This window comes from Diabrotica undecimpunctata, chromosome 3, assembly GCF_040954645.1.
Source record: "Diabrotica undecimpunctata isolate CICGRU chromosome 3, icDiaUnde3, whole genome shotgun sequence".
Lineage (NCBI taxonomy): Eukaryota > Metazoa > Arthropoda > Insecta > Coleoptera > Chrysomelidae > Diabrotica > Diabrotica undecimpunctata.
In genome coordinates this window covers 90,513,512-90,532,328 of record NC_092805.1, presented here as the reverse complement: position 1 = coordinate 90,532,328, position 18,817 = coordinate 90,513,512, and the positions used below count along the sequence as shown (strand labels likewise).

Here is an 18,817-nt window from a genome sequence, read left to right as displayed (position 1 = left end):
TTGAGGAGCTGCAGCATATGTTGGATAGGATTGACGCCCCTGGTAAACTTTTTGGGCTTAAGACCAACGCTATACTATACTAAGACCAAGGTTATGGCAAACGGTCGACAGCAGATAAGTAATACTATCTTGACAGTCGATGGAAATCTTATAGACCGGGTAACACGATTTAAATAGCTGGGCACCACGGTCAATGAAAAATATTATTGCGATGAAGAAGAGAAACTAAGAATCAATTATGCAGAACAACATTTATCAAACCTAAAAATTCCTATAAGCACACAGTCTCCCACTTGCCCTTAGACTTCGTGTTGTGAAGTGCTCCATATGGCCCATTTTACTTTATTGCACAGAGACGTCGTGTCTTAAGGTTAAACTTTACGGAGACTGTTACGAGTGCCATGGACTGCACATGCCACGAATGAAGAAATTTTAAGAACAGCAGGTTGCGAACGAGAAATTCTCAACGTAGATAAGGAACAGAAATTTTCTACCTTGGCCATGTCCTTAGGGGAAGCAAATAATATATTTCCAAACTAATCTTACAAGGAAACATACGGAGGCGCTGAGGCCCAGGAAGAAAACAACTACGCACAACGTGACTGATTAATATAAGGAACTCGTGACTGGTGTAATATCAGAGATGTAGTCATAATATTCTGAAGCCGAAAGAAGTATTCTAAAAATAGTTTGAAGAGTTCAGCAAACCGCCATTATGGGGCCAAGCACATGGCACACGAAAAAGAAGAAGGTTTAGTTTAATTTTTTTTTTAAATTGAGATGCCACAACGAAATAGTTACAGAACGGAAGAAACAAGGACGTAGATGATAAAGATCAATGAGCCATAACTAATTAGCTCATAGCTACCGATAATTAAGAAAAATTTTGTACTACTCTCTTTCGCAAGTTTCTTCGGACAAAGTATATGTAGTTGTCAAGTAGAAGCTAAATTGGAAGAACATGTATCTAACTTGTAAAGACTTCACTGTCAAAGAATCTATGTGCATGAATCAACAGAACGATATCATAATTTATCTGAGCTGTAGTTAATTAAGTCGACTCTGGGTTAAAATAATCAGATAGATAGATCAGATAGATATGAATGTGCCATTACTCTACGACATTTTACTCAACACTCGTATAGGTATTATTACACACTAAGGGATAATAATAGACAAGAACCACCGATTCAGCTACACTTCTTCCACCTAGTGCCTCATTACTTTTTTTCGTCCTCGGTAAAAATAAACCAGTTTTGTATGTTCGGCTCAAGGTAACATTTAATGTAAATTATTTCTCTGACATCTCAATTCCCACAAATTACTCTATTATGGAAACACGTACCCGGATTAGAAATTCGGAGGGGATATAGATTTTTATAGAGAATTTACCTTATAGTAATATTAATATGTGAAAAATTTTACAAATATAATATCTATCACAAGATTTTTATGATAAAAAATAAACTGTTCATTTTTTACACAACTTAGTTATTTAAAAATTTAATCAATTTAAACCTACCGTCCTTTATAAAGACCGGAAGATTTCTTCTAGTACATTACAAACTTCAACCTTTCAAATGTAGATTCTGCATTAGTTTTATAATCCTAAATTATCATATATTACCCATCGAATACCGTTATGAATCATTTTTTGTTAAATTATTTCCAGGTAAGCTAGAAAAGCTATTACTGTTTGGTTTATAAATTAGTGATATCGGATCGTGATAAAATTTAAAGTTTAGAGACTAATTAATTATTTCACGGAATACAATAGATTTTTTGTCGGTTATAATATCATAAGACGTGCTCAAACTATCATGTTCTTTTAAAAGGGCAGTATGACAATCAGCGTCTATAGTGTTCTGTATTACTATATATATATTTTTCTTTTTCTCAGTCGTTGTTACTGGAAAAAACCTTATACTAGCTTATACTAGCAGAGCTACTTGAAGAAATAGAAAAAGAAGATATTGATGTTCCGGATAGAATTGCGATTTTGAAAGCGCTAACGATGATGTTATCATGAGGATTCGGGTAAAGAAGATAATGGCAGAGTCTCAAGCTAGTGTACCAAATCAATCTAATTCAGATGATGATAAGTCATTAGCGGTCTTTGTTGAACAGAAACCTGAAAAATTCAAGTACTCAAAACGAGATTTACAATCTAATTTCCCTATATGGATTCCAATTCAACCTGTAAACAATCAACGCTCACCAGCAACGATATTTAAATTGTTTATGTCTGATATATTTGATCAGATTACGGAATATAGTAAGCCCAACAAAAAGTAGGTGATATATCTAGGGATGAAATGTTCTGCTTCATTGGTGTATTGCTGCTTAGTGGTTATTGCTCTGTTGTTAGAAGAAAAATGTATTGGAAAAATTCTGATGATACAAATAATAAAGTAGTTTGTTCAGCCATATCTAGAGATCGGTTTCAATATACCATGACAAATATTCACTGCAATGATAACACCTAACGGGATAAGTAAGATAAGTTTTCTAAAATGAGAAAAATTTTTAAAAAAGAATCTCTTTAAAAAAATTCTTCGAATATGCTCCATTAGAAGAAAACCACAGTATAGATGAAGCTATGGTGTTCTATTTTTGGCGCCATAGTTGCAAACAATTTATCCGGGGGAAGTCCTTTCGCTGGGGCTACAAGTTTTGGGTTGGAGCAGCAAGACTTATATATAATTTATTTTAATCCATATCAGGGAGCATATTTAAGTCTACCACCACAATATACTTATTTAGGTTTAGGATCAAGTGTTGTGCTTAAATATGCAGATGTTTTACAGAAGATGCCATTTGTGCCATTTCATTTGTTTTTTGTTAACTACTTCATATTTTTGTCTCTCCTGAAAGAATTAAAGTTCAGAAATATAAAAGGTACAGGTACCATAAGAGAAAATAGAATTCCAGAATATCTCCTAAAAACAACAAAAGAGATGAAAAACTGGAGAGAGGTGCTTTTGATGATATGATAATAGTGTCGTTCCTTTGGCATCGAACGTATCTTCAGTTTTCCCTCTAAATAAAGTAAAACGATTTTCACAATCCGAGAAAAAGTATATATACATAAATCAGTCTAAGCCCATACAGCTGTAGACTGATAACATGTGTGGAGTTGATAGAAGCGACCAGAATATTGCTCAATATCGAACAAATATACAAGGAAAATGATATTTTCTTTTGATAACCCATTGTGTCAACATGGCAGTTCAGAATTTATACTACATGCAAAAACAGGATGGTGGAAAACTTGACCAGTTATCATTCTGAAGGACTATTGCAGTTAAGCTTTTAGAAATCCACAAGCGAACCACCAAAAGCGGTCCTTCAAAAGCGCCAAACAATCAACGAGAACACTGACGTTACGATATGTTGGATCATTTAGTAACCTATCAAGTACAGCAACGAAGATGCGTACACTACTATAAAAAGGCAAAGTGTAACGTTGTCCTTCATCCTAAAGAATGTCTTGTTTTTATAATTATCACACTCAATCAATATCAATTGTACTTACTAATAAATATAGTTTTGGAAAAAAAATGTATTCATTTAAAATGTAATCTGTAATCCTACTGCCCTTTTAAAAGAACACCAAATTGTGGCCAATCTAGAGGTCGGATGTTTTTTTTATTCATTTTTCCTTGACTTTTGAAGCCTTTTTAATCGCAACTTAAAGTATATATTCATGTTTAAACAAGCAAGGGTTAACTAGGGCAACTAACAATGGGAAAGACAATTTTAGGAATACATATTTCACTACGTACATAAATGTTAAAATAAAAAAGAAACACAATTGTGCAACTTTGAAAAATATATAAGCGTCTTTTGCAAGTGCGACTAAACTTTGTTTACAATATTCGATATTTTTTAAAGTGTCTTTTTCAGAAATATAATTTAGTTATTTAGTAAGTTTGCATTTAGAATTGCATAAAAAGTGAGGTTAAAAGTAGGATGTTAAAAAATCATTACTAAAATACTTATTTAAACTCGCTTTTAGCACAGATAAACTCTGTAAATATATAAATTGGTATAATATAGTTATTTATGCACCAAGGGTGTTATTAAGATGATTACGCCCAGAGAGCAACATAATCCAGCCAGAGGGCCTTTGGCTGGATATATATATAAAATATATATGCATATTTTTAGTAGTCTATGACAAATAAAGTGTTTGAAGTAGTCTATGACAGTTGTTAATATTTTGACGTTTGTTGAATATATTATTTAATTGTCAGTTGGATTTATATTCAGTTATGAATTTACCGGAAAGTATTCAAGAAAGCGCAAAAAAGGCAACGGAAAATGTATTGCCGCTTCGATATAGGCCATTGTACGACAAATAGTACAAAATATTTATTCAATGGAAATTGAAAAATAAAATAGCTGACATAAATGAAACCATAATATTGGCTTACTTTCAGGAATTGATATGTTTATTTTTGTTCATTTTATGTTTAGTTTACTTTTCTGATTGAATTATTTTAATCCGAAAAGTATTCTCCAAATTCCTTGTGGACTAAATATTCCATTTTGAAATCAACATTAATTGTTAACGAAAATGCTGATATTTTCCATTTTTGTCGTCTAATATCGTTTTTAAAAATGAAATCTAAAGGATACATCTCGAAAAAATCTAATGTTTTGAAAGCTAATCAGATTCTAAATTTCATATATTCATATATCTGAAATTTCATATATATTCATATATTCAAATATTTGAAAATTGTTTAAAATAAAAAAAAAACTTCGTGCTACAACATTTATATTTTTTTTCTTATACATCAGGGCATCATAGGCCAAAAAACGCTTATTATACCCATATAACAAGTCTGTTTATGGTAACCGTATCCAAGGTAAAATAAATAATATGCAAGTGAAAAATAAAATATAAAATATATTATGTTTAAAAAATATTATTGTTTAAAAAATATACATAATAAGTTGTTAAAATATGTATAATATATAACTTTAACTTGTGTTTGTAAAAATATCCAAATTTTGAACTGTCAACAAATCTATTTGTATAAAAGTTATCCACAGTCCATCTAATGTATTTACCGTTGTACGTCTATATCATTGACAGAGATCGAAGTTGACATAGTTGCCAAAGTATAAAAAAATCCTGAATCTATTTTAAATCAAATAGGTCACATAATTATTGCAAAAGTGGATTATACAACAAAACAAATTAATATTTAATGTAAATAAATAAAAACAAAACAATAGTTAAAAAATAATCTTGTTAAAAACAATTTAAGCCGCTTGTATGCGTCGTATAAAGATGTAAAATGGAATACTTAAACAAAAACAACACTTTTTTCATTACTTATTTACTTTGAAATGTTTTGTTACAACTAAATTTTCAAATCCTTTTTTGTTTTTTCTTCGGATTTATTTAAATTTCGATTTTCTGATCGATAGTGATTAGATAAAGATCGATTATTCGATTTCGTTTCCATCCAAACTAATTCATAATAAAGAAGCTATTATCTCTTTACAACGACTATTTAAATTCTTACGTGACATTTTTTAAATAAAACACACTAATTTTGTTATAAAAAGAACAGATTTTATTAAATAGGTAAAAATATAAAACAAGAGGTATTCACTTTAAAATTCAAAATAATAAAGTACAAAAAGTGTCAACACCGCAACTGTCAAATAAGTGTTACCAATTTATGCCAAAATATCACCTTCGTTCGATTACAGTTACAGTGTGTTTCGAACAAATGTTCTTCATAAAAACTCTTTATAATGCATTTATACAAATTAAATATTTAGTGTTGGTGTCATGTGACCTCACGGGCTATGACGCGGATGACGTGCAACGGTAAGTAAATTAGATGAAGTATATCTATATAAAAGGCTAGGACGACAAGTCACACTGCTTGGCTGGTAGGGTAACTAGGCCAACTAGGAAAGAAATCTGAACTACCAACATCTGACATTTCAATCATATTTTGTTCTTGAAACGATACGGTTGATTTATTGCTAATTCATTTTTAAAATTTATGATTCAAATATCGGAAATTTTACTACTTCATCAGTGATTAATTTTTTCGCAAAATTGCTAAAAATATAGGTTAGGTACTGTAATTTTAAGGTAAGATTTACATACATTTACTCAACATCTCGTTTGCTACGTCTTATTATGTCAATGTCATCAGCGTATGCTAAAATTTTTATCGATCTATTGTAAATAGTACCGCCGTGTCTAATTAGTGTGTCTCGGACTGACTTTTTGCAAGGAAAAATAATCTACTATGCCACTGTTATTATATCTCGAGTATAATACTCATTATCATTGGTGCTGATACAGCCCTACAGTACTCGACCTTCCCAATATTTCGCCAGTCAGCCCTATCCACTGCCAACCGTTGCCAGATTCCTACACCTATTTTTCTAGCTTCTTTATTTATGAAAACCTTCCACATGAGTTTTGGTCTACCTCTCCGTCTACTTCCCACCGATTGTGAAAAGATTCGTCTAGAAGGGTTGTTCTGCTGCGATTTTGCTAGATATCCTATCCATCTTAGTCTTCCTATCTTTATAAGAGATATCACGTCTTTACCAACAGATATCTGTTTGTATTCGTACTGTACCTCATCGTTGTACCTCCTTCTCCAAATACCGATTTCACAGATACCACCTAATATTGTTCTCAGAATTATTTATTTAAATATGAGCAAGGCGTTTTCATCTGTCTTAGAGATGGTACAGGTTTCCAATCCATATGTTAGCACTGGTAGTATAAGGGTTTTGTATATTGTTATTTTTGTTTTGTGGTTTAAGTGTCTACTTTTCATGTGTTTACGCCGCCCAAAACAGTACTTGTTTATCAGAATTATTCTCAGCTTGGTTTCTTTAAAGCATGTACACCACTTTCCCAAACGTCTCAAAAAGCCCATACTTTTTAAAATGTTTCGGAAAGTGGTGTACATTTCTTCTAGCTTGCACATTTTACAGGCAACTAGGTCTAGATCATCGGCATAGGTCATAATTTGTAAGGTTTTGTTACAAATATTTCCTAAAAAAAAGGAGGTACGCCAGCGCATCTACCTGCGGCAGTCTGATATGCATTTCAAATGCTTGAGATTGTTCACCCTCTTTTTTACTTTACAAACAACTTTAGGCATTGTAGTCCTTAACAGTTTTATTTGTTGGGCATGACCGAGTAAATTATAAAGATCTGTGAGAAACACTTATGGCATCAACTACAAAGATGTTATTAAAGTGATTGGAGTTATTAAAAATTTGTACTCGGAAAAAAACATCCTCCTAAAGAGGGGAATATTGAAAATAAATGGCAGGTAAAAGTGTCCCATGAAATGCTAACCCATCAGCTTCAGGGGATTGGTAATAGTGAACGCATGCTCTCTTGGTTGGAGAGCTACTTAATAGGTTAAAATAGACAATTTTCTCTCAAATTCCATTCTTATGTCCTCCGGCGTGTCTTAGGGATCTTATCTTGGGCCACGTCTCTTCGGTATCTTTATAATATTAAACACGCAAATGATTTTAAATTAATCTGGCTGATTAAGTCCTATGAAGATTCTAGCAAATTTCAATATAGCATACAGAGTTTTTCACGAATTACACTGAACTAATTTCGTCTAAAGGACTTATGGACTAATGGATCTCATAAATAAATAAAATATAATCGACAATTTGGATTTGAAATATTCATGCTATTATTGATCATGAAATAGTCTTAATCTCCTTTCGAAAACTTTTAGAATTCCTTTATTCGTGGTCTCCTCATCAACAATTCGGATATTTAAATGCATTATGTAAATTAGCTCCCAAAAACAGCAACTGACTCTGATCTCATCTTGCAATGACAAAACCAGAATCGAGAAAAAATATAAATCAATCAGTTTGCGTGCCAAGTCGAATTCGCAAATAAGTTAAACGACTTCATTTCATTAAGTCCGTATCAAATCAGGATCATAAGGACGATGAATTTGCATTTATACAAACTGTAATTCGTGCAGAAGTGACATCGTAATAACGAAATTAAGTGTCAATTTAGTATTCAACTGGGATATATTTACGACGGTTTGATTCTTGTTTTTATTTTTGGGTCTTTTCAAGAACAGGTCTGAATTTACGACTGTGGGTGTGTAAAAAACGGTAATCGTCTTTGAGAAGCGCTGATATGTTCGCGGTTTTATTTAAGTATCAATCGTTTTTATATATTTTTATACCGTAGTTTATGTGGATGTTAAACTGGCAATCAAAAAACGACAATAATTGACAATCACCTAATATATGTAAACAGTAATATACATATTTATTAAATTTTCAGTCTAAAATAAAATTAAATCATTTTACTTGACATCTCAACATGTTGCCAATTATTTATAAGCTTCATTAGTAATCTACTGTAATTACAAACAATATATAAACATCTGAAATATAAAATTGTTAAAATTGACAGAACTGGGAATTAAATATTAAAATTGTTTTGAAGCTATTTTTTTGTGGCATCTTAATGCAATTACTATTTGTATTGGAAATAAGCCACAATTTAAATTTAAAATAAGTTTATTTTTGGCGTCAAAAAATATGAAATATATCCGGTAATATGGAATACCATATTTTCGTCAAAACTACTAGTACCATCTATGCTCAGTTGCTATTAATGTAATTCCATTAGGTGAAAGTTCACCCACAAGAGTATTTAGATTATATCCATTAAGTGTTTTAGCCCAGTCTGGTTATACAAAAATCATCGATTTCACGGCAAAATTTTTCGCAGATATCTGAAGCTTTTAAGACATAGGTGTCTTAAAAGCTATAGTAGACTTATATTTTAAATCAACAAGATTTCTATCATTTTTTTATATTAAGAATATCTTTATTTTCTCGTTTTTTCAATTAAAATTGATAAACAATTTACGGAGATATTTGCAAAAAAGCAGCTTTTTTTGCACTAATTTATAAATTTTATTAATTTTTTTATTAACAAAATAAAATGTTATTAATACATTTGAACATCGAGGAATTACCGTCTTTTAAATTTGTGCGAAAAATTTCCTCCCGATCGGTCAAATAGTTTAAAAGTTATTTCATTTATTTATCCTTGAGGCTAATTATTTAAACTATTGAACTTGCCCTACGAATGATGCTAGACACATTTAGCAAATTTCATAGGATTCTTTAAGACTTAAACTATCTCAGAAGTTAAATGCATATTGCGTTGTCATCGAAATTATTTACAAAATAAACGTTTGAAAAATGGGTATGTTTTTTACTTATAAACAATTGTAATAACTTCTATATTTTTCAAGCTACAGACTTGTACGTACAACCATTGGATAGCTGGTAAAAAAAACTCACATTAAGTGTTACTGGTTATGCAAAAATCATCGATTTCACGGCAAAATTTTTCGCAGATATCTGAAGCTTTTAAGACATAGATGTCTTAAAAGCTATAGTAGACTTATATTTTAAATAAACAAGATTTATATCATTTTTTTATATTAAGAATATCTTTATTTTCTCGTTTTTTCAATTAAAATTGATAAACAAATTAAAAAAAAAAGTAAGTTTTTACGGCGAATTTTCAATGGACATTTATTCATATTTCGACGAGCTACCCCAGAATAAAAAAGAGGCTTCCCGCTGCAATGGAAGCCGAGATAATGTTAATTTTTCCTACGTGTTTCAATTTGAAGTTCCGATGTCGAGAAAAAAACGGAGCTGAAACAGTTATCTTCTCCACTTTCCTATGTCGATCTTTCGAAAGTACCTTCGTTTCGAAGGGCTGTAAGTTTCGAAAAATTGGATGAATTTTATAGCTATAAGTTTCAATATAAAGTTTAGATTTTCATCAAAATTTATGCAAATTTTACTTCCTAATGTTTATAAACAATGGAGATACGATTTTTTAAAAAAATAGTCGCTAACTTCGTTCCTATTGGTCATAGAAGTTTTTTTTTTAATGTGAGTTTTTACCAGCTATCCAATGATTGTACGTACAAGTCTGTAGCTTGAAAAATATAAAAGTTATTACAATTGTTTATAAGTAAAAAACGTTTTTTTCAAACGTTTATTTTGTAAATAATTTCGATGAAAACGCAATATGCATTTAACTTCTGAGATAGTTTAAGTCTTATAGAATCCTACGAAGTTTGCTAAATGTGTCTAGCACGATTCATAGGGCAAGTTCAATAGTTTAAATAATTGGCCTCAAGGATAAATAAATGAAATAACTTTTAAACTATTTGACCGATCGGGAGGAAATTTCGCACAAATTTAAAAGACGGTAATTCCTCGATGTTTAAATGTATTATTACCATTTTATTTTGTTAATTAAAAAATTATAAAATTTATAAATTAGTGCAATAAAACTGCTTTTTTGCAAATATCTCCGTTAATTATTTATCAATTTTAATTGATAAAAAGAGAAAATAAAGATATTCTTGATATAAAAAGATGATATAAATATTGTTTATTTAAAATATAAGGGAAAAAACTTATAGACAACAAATCAAATTGTGACCATAAATTATTGTTTAAAAAAAAAACGCAAGGTAAAAATACGAGTACCTTTTCATATATTCGTCATCTAGTAACCCCCACCTATGGCTTAAAAGCTTCAGATATCTGCCAAACATTTTTCGACCTTTTTTTTTAACCAGACTGGGTTATTTGGTTGTTCTAACAGTTGATGCGATTTCTGTGCACATAATATTTTTAAGCAAGTACATAAAAGTTTTATTTCAAACACTTTTAAAGGTGATTTTACTTGATATTATTGTTTAACTAAGTAGATGAATGATGTATGTAGGCTTTAAGGTATGGATCCCGCTCATTCTAGTACCTTGTTACTTTTTTTCAGTTCTAACCCCCAAATTAATATAGGCGGCAATTATGAAATAGTATTCCATATTACCTGACTAAAAATTTAAATCTTAAAATTATTGGTTCTATTTCAGAAATGCCACAACGATTAACAAAATGAAAAAGAATGCCACAACCACATCGCCACAACGTAAGAAGTGGAATGTGGAAGACATAAAAAAAGCAGTGATAGCAGTTAGAAGCAAAAGAAAGGAGTTATTTGAAGGCATGTAAAACATTCAACGTGCCTCGTGCCACCCTTTTTATGCTTTGTAAGAAAGATAATGCTTTTGGGCACCATCGTTGGGGTATGCCAAACAAGACTAGGGAGAAAACATATTTTCTCAGATCTTCTGAAAAAGGAGCTAGTGTAGCATTGTCTGGAAATGGAGAAAAAATATTATAGATTAACCAGCCGGGATTTCTGTAATCTTGCATTCCAGTTAGCCAGAAGACATTCCAAATTCCTTCTCATTACTTATAAAAACCGTTGGAAAGGACTGGCTAAAACGTTTTAGATAAAGGCACAAGGACGTGTTAAGCCTACGAAAGTCTACAGGAACTGAGCTTTAACAAGAAAAAGGTTGGCAAGTTTTTGGATCTGCTAGAAAAATAAATAATAACAAAATTTTCAGCTAATCAAGTTTTTAACGTCGACGAACGTGGTCTTAGCATAGTTCAATCAAAGTATTATGAGGTTTTTTCCCAAAAGGGAAAGCGGTAAATATGAGCGCTGACGTCTGCAGAGTGAGGATCTCTGATTACTTTCGAATACTACTTAGCGAATTTTTAAATAAGGGAGTTCCACCTGGAAGTGTTTTTGCTTTCCATCCATTAGGGTGGATTCAAACCGACATTTTTATGCAATGGTTCAATCACTGCATAGATTATGTAAAACCAAGTTCCGAAAGGCCTACACTTTTGATTTTGGACGGGCATTACTCGCACACGAGAAACCTAGATTTTATTATGGCTGCTAGGGAAAACCACGTAACTTTATTATGCGTACCGCCTCACAGTACACACAAGATGTAATCTCTCAACAAATCGGTAATGAGGGCTTTGGGCATTTTTTACAGTTAAGAAATTCGTCAATTTTTAAGGTAAAATATTCACCCAATATCTCATTTTGATATCAGTGAACTGTTTGGTAAAGCTTACTTGAAGATCCAAACTGGTGAAAGGGCAGTCAATGAATTTCGACTCGACTCGATTTTCAGTCCATAAAATATTATTTCATGGGCCAGAAATTATAACTTCTGCTTTGTTACCAATTGGACAATTATCTGAGATAGCTCAGGAAGCACGAAATGAGGTATTAAAAGATTTCATGCTTCAGGGAAATTGCTTAAAAGAACATACAATAGAAGACATTTTTAATCGGTTGATGATTACATCGCATCCATATATTTCTAGTGTTAGGATTTTACTACAAAAATCACAGAAATCATTATTATCAGAAGTGATAGAATTATTAGAACCTCCAACAATTCCTGATGCAATTATGGATGAGATACTAACTAGATTCGATGGTGGATCTTAACAAACTGATACCAAGTTTGATATTTATTGCGATTCTGATACTGAATGTTTATAAAATAAATATGTGTTTATATTTTACATGAAATTATTTTCTTTATTAACAATTAAAAAAAACCCAGGATATAAAATGTCGACTACAATAAATATATTTACAATACATGTATCTGCCTTATTACATCCCTAATTTTGTTTTTTGCAATTTCGATTTTGAATTCGTAATCAGCGACCTCAAAAACCCTAGAAACCAAATTTTTACTGCATTAAATATATTTATCCGCCATATTATACTCCCTATTTGTTTGTTGCAATTTCGGCTTCGGATTCGTAATCCGCGACCTAAATAACTCCCGGATACCAAATTTCAACTGCATTAAATATATTTGCAATACATATATCCGCCATTTTATTTTTTGAATTTTCGACTTCGGATTCGTAATCAACGACCTTAAAAATCCACAGGTACCAAATTTCATGCAAATAAAAAAAAAATGTTTTATATTTTGGCCATTTTTTCGGAATTTTGGACGAGTGTACCACAGTCTTACAAAACATTAAGTGTATAATTTTCCAAAATGACACCCGTCTGACGTTTTTATTGATTACGTCAACAACAAATCATAAACATTATGAACAGGTGCCCTATCTCTGTTACTCAAAAAATTATTATTTTAAATTTTATAGTTCAGAAAATAATTGGGGTGGGGAAAATTTGGACGCGCACTGTATATATATTTAGTGCCTTGTTGAATATAATAAAATATTCAAATATAAGAATTTTTTATTAAGTCTCCAAAGAGGATATATTAATAAATTTATTAAAAGTTGCATATCTTTGAAGGTTATATAGATAAATTGAAAATTGTACTACATAATATATTTAAAAATTATCCTTACCCCTAGATGTATCTACACTATATCCTCTCCCTTGGTGTTGAAACGACCACGTGCATAAGTCACAGGTAGTAAGACCATCAGGAGTGGCAGACTCGTCTAAAAAAAGAGGTCTGGGTGGTGGTGGCACAAAGTTTCCTGAGAAAAATCCCCCCTCGCTTGCATCGAGGGGAAGAGGTGAGTCGTCATCTAGGATGTCGTTCCATAACTCGCCACCTCCTTGATCCGTCGTGTTCAGAATATTTGTTGAGGTCGAGGGTGGCACCTAAAACAAAATATTTATTTTAAAAGAATCAATGAATCAAATTTTTACTTAAAACTTATAAGTTAATATTTTGTAATTGGGAAAGTTAAAACATTTTATATTCATTTTAGAAAAGAATATAATAATCTAAATTATTTGGATGGAAACGCACTTTTTGTAACCAAATATTTTAAGAGACAAAGAAACACTTTTTTTAGAGAAACATTTTTTTTTAAGTTTAACTCTGATGGAAAACAGGCACAATGAACTGGTGTTAACCTCTCCAAATATTCTAGAAACTGCAAATACCAATCTAACTTAACCTAATTCTCTTTTAACTTAATCTAAATGCTCTTTTGGTTTATTTATGAGAGCTGATGCAGATATCGTGATATCATGAAACTATTAGCTGAGTTTTCCAATATTCCCCCATTTCCCTCTATATCGCATTTTGACAGTGAAGTGCAAATAGTAGCAGCACTATGGTCCATGTATCGAGTAGGAGTTCTACTTTAAATTCTTTTGCTTCCTACCTGGTAAGTTTTTAAGACCATTTCTTCGGAAGACGTGTCCACAATAGGCTATTATTTGTCCTGATATTGGCATTTTTGGTCTTTTTTATGTTTATCTGATCCAATATAGATTCATTTATTCTTAGGGCTACCCATGGTATTCTCTATATCTGCATCCAACAATACATCTCAAATGCATCTATAATCTTTTTGCCTTTCTCCATAGAGTTTTTTGCAATTGCTGACCTGCGATTTATTTCTTACGAAAAAAAACTCCTTGTTAGTTATTAAACATATTCAGCGATATTCTTAATTACCCTTAGTTGATTTTGATTATTATTTCTGTCAATTATCATAATCCTTGTTTTATCTCTGTTTATTTTAAGACTTCTGTTTATTTTAACTTCATTTCTTCATTCATTTCTTTAATCCGTTTTAGCAGGTGAATCAATCGGAGCTAGCGAGGATATTTTGTATGATGTGCATATCTCAGATTGCAGATTTTATTCTTGCCGATAGTGACGACCACGCTTTAGCCTGCAGTAGCTTACTTTCCACATTATCCATTCGCCACATATTTTAAATAAAATTGGGCTTAGTTAGCAACCCTTAAGTCCAACGCTTTAAGTGTCCCTGAAACTTTCAGGTAGTTTCCCATTTACTCTTAGTCTGGCATTATTTATGCCAAATTAACATACCATATTATTTGAAAAAGAAGATGATGGACCAACGTATGCTTTCAGTCATAACTTACAGCACCGAAACAGTTTCCTTAACCCTGGCTACAGAAATCAAACTCAGAGTAGCCCAAAGATGAATGGAACGCTTGCTACTTGGACTGACTCTCAGATAAATAGTTAGAAACGAAGAAATAAGAAGAAGGACAGGCGTTACAGATGTCATAGAGCGCATAGCATGGCTGAAGTGAAACTGGGCGGGTCATGTGTCCAGAATGAATGACAAGCGGTGGACCAAAAAAAATACAGTGTGGAGACCACGATCTGACAGAAAAACGAGGTAGACCACTTACACGATGGACAGACGACGTTAAAAGAATCGTTGTGAATTGGAAGCTTAAGACTGATAGAACTGGAAGAAATTGGGGGAGGCATATGTTTAACTTTGCTTTTTTAACTATTTCTATGTTATCACAGTACAACCAACTGCTGCTTCTTAATTTTAGGGTTTTCACACATATATTTGGGAGTTTTTAAACATGTATGCATAGTAATTATTAAACCACATTTGCTTTAACTTTGGTAAAAATTTAACTTTTCACGTTTTTCTTAATTAGTAGTTATACTTATTTTAGGTAGCAGCACTGAAGATGGACTTTTTAATCCAAAAACGTTTTGTAATATGCTTTTTTTTAAACAAATATACTTTTATAAGGGGTTTTTAATAAAAAATTTTGTGATATAGAGTATACAGCTGACTATAGGAAAAAGGAAATTAACTTTTCCTTGTGAATAATAAATAAAATCTCTAGAGTTATTTTGCTTGTAAGTTAAATTCTACTGAACGTACTCGTATAACAAATATATACCAAAAAAAATATTGTTATTCACTACAACAAAAATTACAAAAAAAATACTTACTACAAAATTATACTTTTAGTTTGCAAACGGAAGTTTAAAAACCGTTATTTTGCGTTATATCATTTAATCGCGGCAAGGTTGTCAATAAAATTAGGAATTCATCTCATTAGGCACATTAAACGCAAAGAGAAAAAGCAAACTAAAAAATTGAACAACTCAGTAAGTAACTCCGATAATTTTTTTGTGAAAGATCAAACGAATCTCAAAGTAATAAGACGTAATATAAATCATATCTGCCGTGATCAATCATGTTGCCCAACGAAAGATAATAACTTAATTTGTCTTTTCTTTTGGGCATTCAAACAAAGGCGTACCCAAAATGCATCAGGGTTTGTATATAATATATTTTAATTTAAATTATATTTTGTTTCTATTGCATAATTGCTTGCCATATTTCAATAGAAGGAGCATATTATTATGTGGTTGTGGTATATTAAATCCATAATGTGATCGGAAATCAACCTATGTAGATCTTGTTTGGGTTTATTCGGCGTAGAATTATTACACGTGTAAAAAGAAATAGGTTAATTATTTTTCTCCTTTTGGTTTAGTATTATTAAGTTGTGTTAAATAGTAGTTGTGCTAGTTTTTGTTATGCGGAGTTTCAATTTACATACTTCTTTTTTGATCGTCTGTTCTCTAGCCTCCGTTTGTTTAGTTTCTCAGTCTGAGCCCAACGTACCCATCTGGCTCCTGTCTTTATCTTTTTCTTTTTCTTCTTCCTCAGCTATTCACTTTATAGGGGTCGCTGTTCCTTACTATTCTTAGCAACGCATTCCTTTCCATCATATCGTCTTTATTTAAACCTTCTTCTCGGTTTTCCTCTACCTCTTTTCCCTCAACTTCTAACAGGTCTATTCTTCGTCGCCCATAGTTCTTTTTTCTACGTATGATGTGACCAACCTATGGCAGTCTTTGTTCTTGAACCTTTTTTGGGACACTATTCAATCCGACTCTTTCCGTAATCACGTCGTCCCTAATCTTGTTTCTTCCAGTCTTATCCAACATCAACTGCAATATTTTCATTTCAGATGAATCCATTTTCTTTCCCTTAACCCTCTTTACAGGCCATATTTTACCACCGCACACCAACGCAGGCATATACAAGAGTGTGATTATAACGTTCCTTTTAGCCCGTCACCGATTAATCGATCACATAGTACTCCGCTTATTCACTTTGAGTTAAACTAACTAGCATGTATCGTGTGGGTAATTTTTCAATCCAATGTCCTATTTTTCATTATGTACGAGCCAAGGTATTTAAATTCTCCTACTCGTCCTAGTTTTTCCTAAAGTAATTCGATGTCCCCAACCATTCCTTTTCTTCCCAACTACATATACTCTGTTCTCGACTTGCTAACCTTAAATCCTCCCTCTTCAATACCTCTTTATCTAAGGAATATCTTTGTATCTAAGGCCTAATTACTTCAATATACAAACTATACCAATTACAAAATATACCAATGATTACAACCGACATCACAGCGGGCATCAAAACACAGTATTGAAATCTTTTTAAGAGTCTAGAATGACACAATTAATATTGATAGGCAGTATTTGGCGACCTAAGTTTCATAAGTGATGGAGAATAAGCTTAGTTACTATGAAAAAAGCTACATCACATTTATAAGAATAGTACTTTAAACTGTCTAGGACAAATTAATGTTTGATCGGTACCATTTTAGCATTGTTACCATATGGTCGTATAAGGTGACGCGAAATATTCAGATAAATAAATATTATAAAGAATTTAGCAACTTTCAAGTCTTTTACTGTTTTCTTTTCGATCGTCATTTTTTAAAATGGCTAGTACGCAAGCACGGCTTCCCCTTCTAGGCGCTAGCCTCTAAGCGTGCGTAGCGCATTATGAAAACGTAGAAGGTAGTTCAGTTAATTTCTTGTCATTATCTCAGTGCTCGCATTAGTTTTTGTTTGTTGGACTAACGATTAACTTAATAATGCGGTGCTGTTAATTTTAAAAAGTTATTTTTATAATTATTCCAAAAATTCCACAAACAAGTGGCAAGAGTTCCAAGAAGCGAAAACGTCTATGACGATAGTTATTTCAATTTTGGAATTTAGTAAACTAAAAAAAAAATATAACAAGAGACCACAGTGTGTATTGTGTATACAAGTTTTGGTACCAGAATAACCAGAATGTATGCTTCTAAGCTCCATGTAAATTAAAACGATATTTCAAAACCAATAATCCCAACTTTCTTCGTAAAACTCACGAATTTGTTACCAAAAAATTAATTTAATTAAAACAAAAAAAAGGCAGCATTTATAAACATATGTGAATACCACATAATGCTTTGCTAGCATTATACAAAGTTGCCTATAGAGTTCATCATATAACGGGGGTCCTACGGCGATTGCCGCTTCCCTCATTTCAGCCTCCATCTTTTCCTATCTCTCCAATCTCCCTCTTCTAAGCCTCTAGATTGCATTGTTTTTGTAATTTCTCTTCTCTAGGAATTTGGTGGTCTTCCCCTTTTCCTTCTTTCTGGCGGAACATACATTAAGGCTTTCTTTGGCCACCGCTCCTCCTCCATTCTCATCACGTGACCATACCATTGTAATTGCCTTCCTTGTATTCTATCTGAAAGAGTATCTCTAATTCCTGTACGGTTTCGTATTTCCTCATTCCTGATTCTTTCCATTCTCGATACTCGACATGACCTTCTAAGATAATCGTGCTATAGAGTTGCTAAGTGTAAAGAGGTCTATGTCATCACAGCAACTCATTCTAGCGGCTGCTGTAAAACTGGCGAGTCGGCGAGGAAAGTGCTTTCAAAAGTCCCTTTGTCTAATAATACCATTAGTCGCAGAATTCAGCACGTGGGCACGTATACGAGTATCGCCATATACAATTAATTGAAAAAGTAAAAGGAAGTGAATTTGGATTATGATGAGGACGCAGACTTGATTTGTTACGTACGGTTGGTAATTCAATCGTTCAGAACTTTCTCTTTTGCAAAAGTATTACTGGAATTACAAAGGCTCAGGCTTTGTTTGAAAATCTGAATTATTTAACGTGTGGTCAATAAAATAAACTATATAAAAATTTCATTATGCCAATGAAAACAAGATTAAAAATAAGTGTGAAGATATGGAAGCTGAATAAATATATTTGTTGTACTACTGTGACTCACGATCAC

At 32.1% G+C, this 18,817-nt stretch overlaps 1 protein-coding gene across 2 annotated transcripts in view; it reads right to left on the bottom strand.

Moving 5' to 3' along the window:
• Positions 1 to 18,817, bottom strand: part of LOC140437038 (uncharacterized) — a 390,144-nt gene that overhangs the window by 79,077 nt on the left and 292,250 nt on the right. For both annotated transcript variants that reach the window (XM_072526272.1, XM_072526271.1), the window contains exon 2: positions 13,306 to 13,567. In XM_072526272.1, coding sequence (XP_072382373.1) covers positions 13,306 to 13,567 — 262 coding nt within the window. The remainder of the gene's footprint in view (positions 1 to 13,305; positions 13,568 to 18,817) is intronic.